This window comes from Rhinichthys klamathensis, unplaced genomic scaffold, assembly GCF_029890125.1.
Source record: "Rhinichthys klamathensis goyatoka isolate OS25496 unplaced genomic scaffold, OSU_Roscu_1.1 h1tg000515l_1, whole genome shotgun sequence".
NCBI classification, from domain to species: Eukaryota; Metazoa; Chordata; class Actinopteri; order Cypriniformes; family Leuciscidae; genus Rhinichthys; species Rhinichthys klamathensis.
Window position 1 is genome coordinate 760,001 of NW_026606995.1, and position 2,500 is coordinate 762,500.

Genomic DNA, 2,500 nt, shown 5'->3' on the forward strand with positions numbered 1-2,500 from the left:
GATTCATATGTACGTTCCACAGAAGATGCATGTTACATTTTTAACTTTGATTAAGCAGGGGCACGTTCAAGTTCAAAACGGTGCGCAACGTTTTGCTACGGTTTCCGGGTTGAACGCCATGTTTAAGTTCTCGACGCCATTGTCGAGTTCGCGCGCGCGATCATTGGTAACTAATATAACTAATGATCGCGCGCGCGAACTCGACAATTGACTACTGTGGACTTCGAACGGAAACAGGAAGTAAATACAGGTATGTGAGCTGGCTGAATTAACATCATTTTTATTAATATCTTGCACATCTACTGCAGTCAAATTGACCGTGGTCACTCTTAATAACACCACTCACATGGCTGTGCACTTGTAATGACATATTAAGGTTGTTAAGAGGCTAAAAGCAGGTTTAGAACTTGCCCCATTGAAGTCAACAGGGTGCGAATTTTAAAAAGAGGATAACACGGTGTAGGCAACACCGATTTTTGTCGTTTTTGTCTGTACTGACAGCACTCCAAATGTACAAAAAAATGAGCTCAATGTTAAAAATGACCGGAGTTCTCCTTTAATACTCAGTCGAATGATTAACAGATGAATCCATGAGCCTGTAATACTCCTGTTGCTTGAGTCATGCATAAATATATGCTCATGTTAAAAAAAAGAGAGATTACTAATGAACTGTTGACAATGACTTTGTAATATGTCTTATCTTTTCTGTAATGATGCCTTTTGGATTTATGATATGAAGATAATATACATGAAAATAATTCTTGAGTGAAGCGACCAGGACTCTGCAGGGCTAGTCGTCACACGGCTCTGTGGCGCGGCGCGGATAACCCTCGTCCAGCGTCAGCGCGGGACTCACGCTCCAGCACTGCTCGCCTCTGAACACGAGCAGCCCTCCGTCGCTGCGGGCCACGGCTGCGTCCGGACCCGAGGGCAAGCCGGCCACGAGCTGCGACACGGGTCTGGGCTGAAGCAGGAGTTTGCCGGACCCCAGTTCATCCCACAGCCAGTAATCCGATCCCTACAGAACAGACAATCACTGCTTACGCTTGTTCACAGAATGGCTCTGAGCCGATTGCCAGAACAGGTTCTCTGTCACCTTGATGAAGACGAGCGCTCGCCGGCTGCTGAGGAAGAACGCAGCGTGTATGTCGGCGGGAATACGGAGTCGTTTCGGGTATCCGTGGTCCAGTTTAAAGCCAGAGTATCTCCACACTTTATCTCCTGTGGCAATCAGGTACAACTGGTTATTATTATTATTATTAATAAATGCAACATTCACACCTCAAAACTGTTCTATATTGAAAGTACATGTTTTTATTTGTACTTTATAATTGCAAATGTATTTCTGTTTCAGCAGATCTCATTGAATTCAACACTGTGTTGGTTTACACTTCACCTTTAAGGAAATAGGACTTGTTGGTTCTTTGTGAGTGAACAGCTGCATTGATGTTGCCGGGCAGCTCTTTCCACAGGGCACTGATCCGAACGGGAGCGCCATGACCGGAGTCTGAGACGGTCCACACGTACTGACCCCTGAAAGCAGAAGTCTTGTGGAGAGGTCCTTCAGAGAGGAGAGAGAAGCACAGGGACGTGAGGCTGAACGACCCGCATCAGCTGCTGGACGGGTCAGAGATCGGCTGTTCTGTTACCCAGCATGAGGGCGTCCAGCGGCGCGGAGCAGGGGTCCGGGACAGGCGGATCCGCATCAGGCTTTCTCTGAGCAGCGGATGGTCTTTCCACAGGTTTTCCTGAGACAGGTGATATAAATAACCTTTCGTCTGTGGTTAAACTTCAGTGGAAACACGAGTCCATGTTCTTACCGTACAGAGTCTGGATTCCATGGATGTCGTCATGGTGCAGTCTGAAGCCGTCCCGATACCCCGTGTACACCGGACCCATGAGTGCGCTGTGGAACTGGGAGTGGCCCAGTCCGAGGGCGTGGCCTATCTCATGGGCGGCTACGATGCGCAAGTTTGCTCTGTAACTCCGCCCCTCCGTCCACACCTCGTCGGCATCGAAGTGAACCGCGCCAGACTCCGGGCCCTCGGCGTGACCCAAAACCTGCCCTGAACCCCCAGAGCAACAGATGCGCATCCGCACAAGCTCAACGTTTGTGCCCAAACAGACACATTTCCACATCATCCATTAGACATTTCCTGATATTAAGATTACATTTTTCTGATTGTCATTTCAAACACTGACATCTAATCTTTACTGGAAATGTGTTTTGTGAAAGAGTGTCACCTGGTCCGTCAAAAGGAGCGGGGCATCCCTGGCCTCTGCTGTGGAAGGAGAGCTGGATGTCCGCGTGACCTCCGCTGACCTCTCGGAAGTGAAGCTGAGAGACGGCGCTCCAGTAGTTGAAGGCGGACCGGACCGCTGCTCGAGTCCGAGCTCGACCCAGAGGAAGAGGATGGTTGTAGATGCGATAGGTCAGTCTCTTCTTACGCCAGTGACCTGTGAACACACCGCTTACACTAGGCTTACAACGCTCACCTTT

At 49.2% G+C, this 2,500-nt stretch overlaps 1 protein-coding gene across 1 annotated transcript in view; it reads right to left on the minus strand.

Moving 5' to 3' along the window:
* Nucleotides 1-603: 603 nt before the first annotated feature.
* Nucleotides 604-2,500, minus strand: part of LOC130072969 (matrix metalloproteinase-19-like) — a 4,875-nt gene continuing 2,978 nt past the window's right edge. The window contains exons 4-9 of the mRNA XM_056238316.1: nucleotides 2,245-2,457; nucleotides 1,821-2,066; nucleotides 1,650-1,748; nucleotides 1,397-1,561; nucleotides 1,097-1,221; nucleotides 604-1,018 (exon numbers count right to left, since the gene is read on the minus strand). Coding sequence (XP_056094291.1) covers nucleotides 791-1,018; nucleotides 1,097-1,221; nucleotides 1,397-1,561; nucleotides 1,650-1,748; nucleotides 1,821-2,066; nucleotides 2,245-2,457 — 1,076 coding nt within the window. The 3' untranslated portion in view covers nucleotides 604-790. The remainder of the gene's footprint in view (nucleotides 1,019-1,096; nucleotides 1,222-1,396; nucleotides 1,562-1,649; nucleotides 1,749-1,820; nucleotides 2,067-2,244; nucleotides 2,458-2,500) is intronic.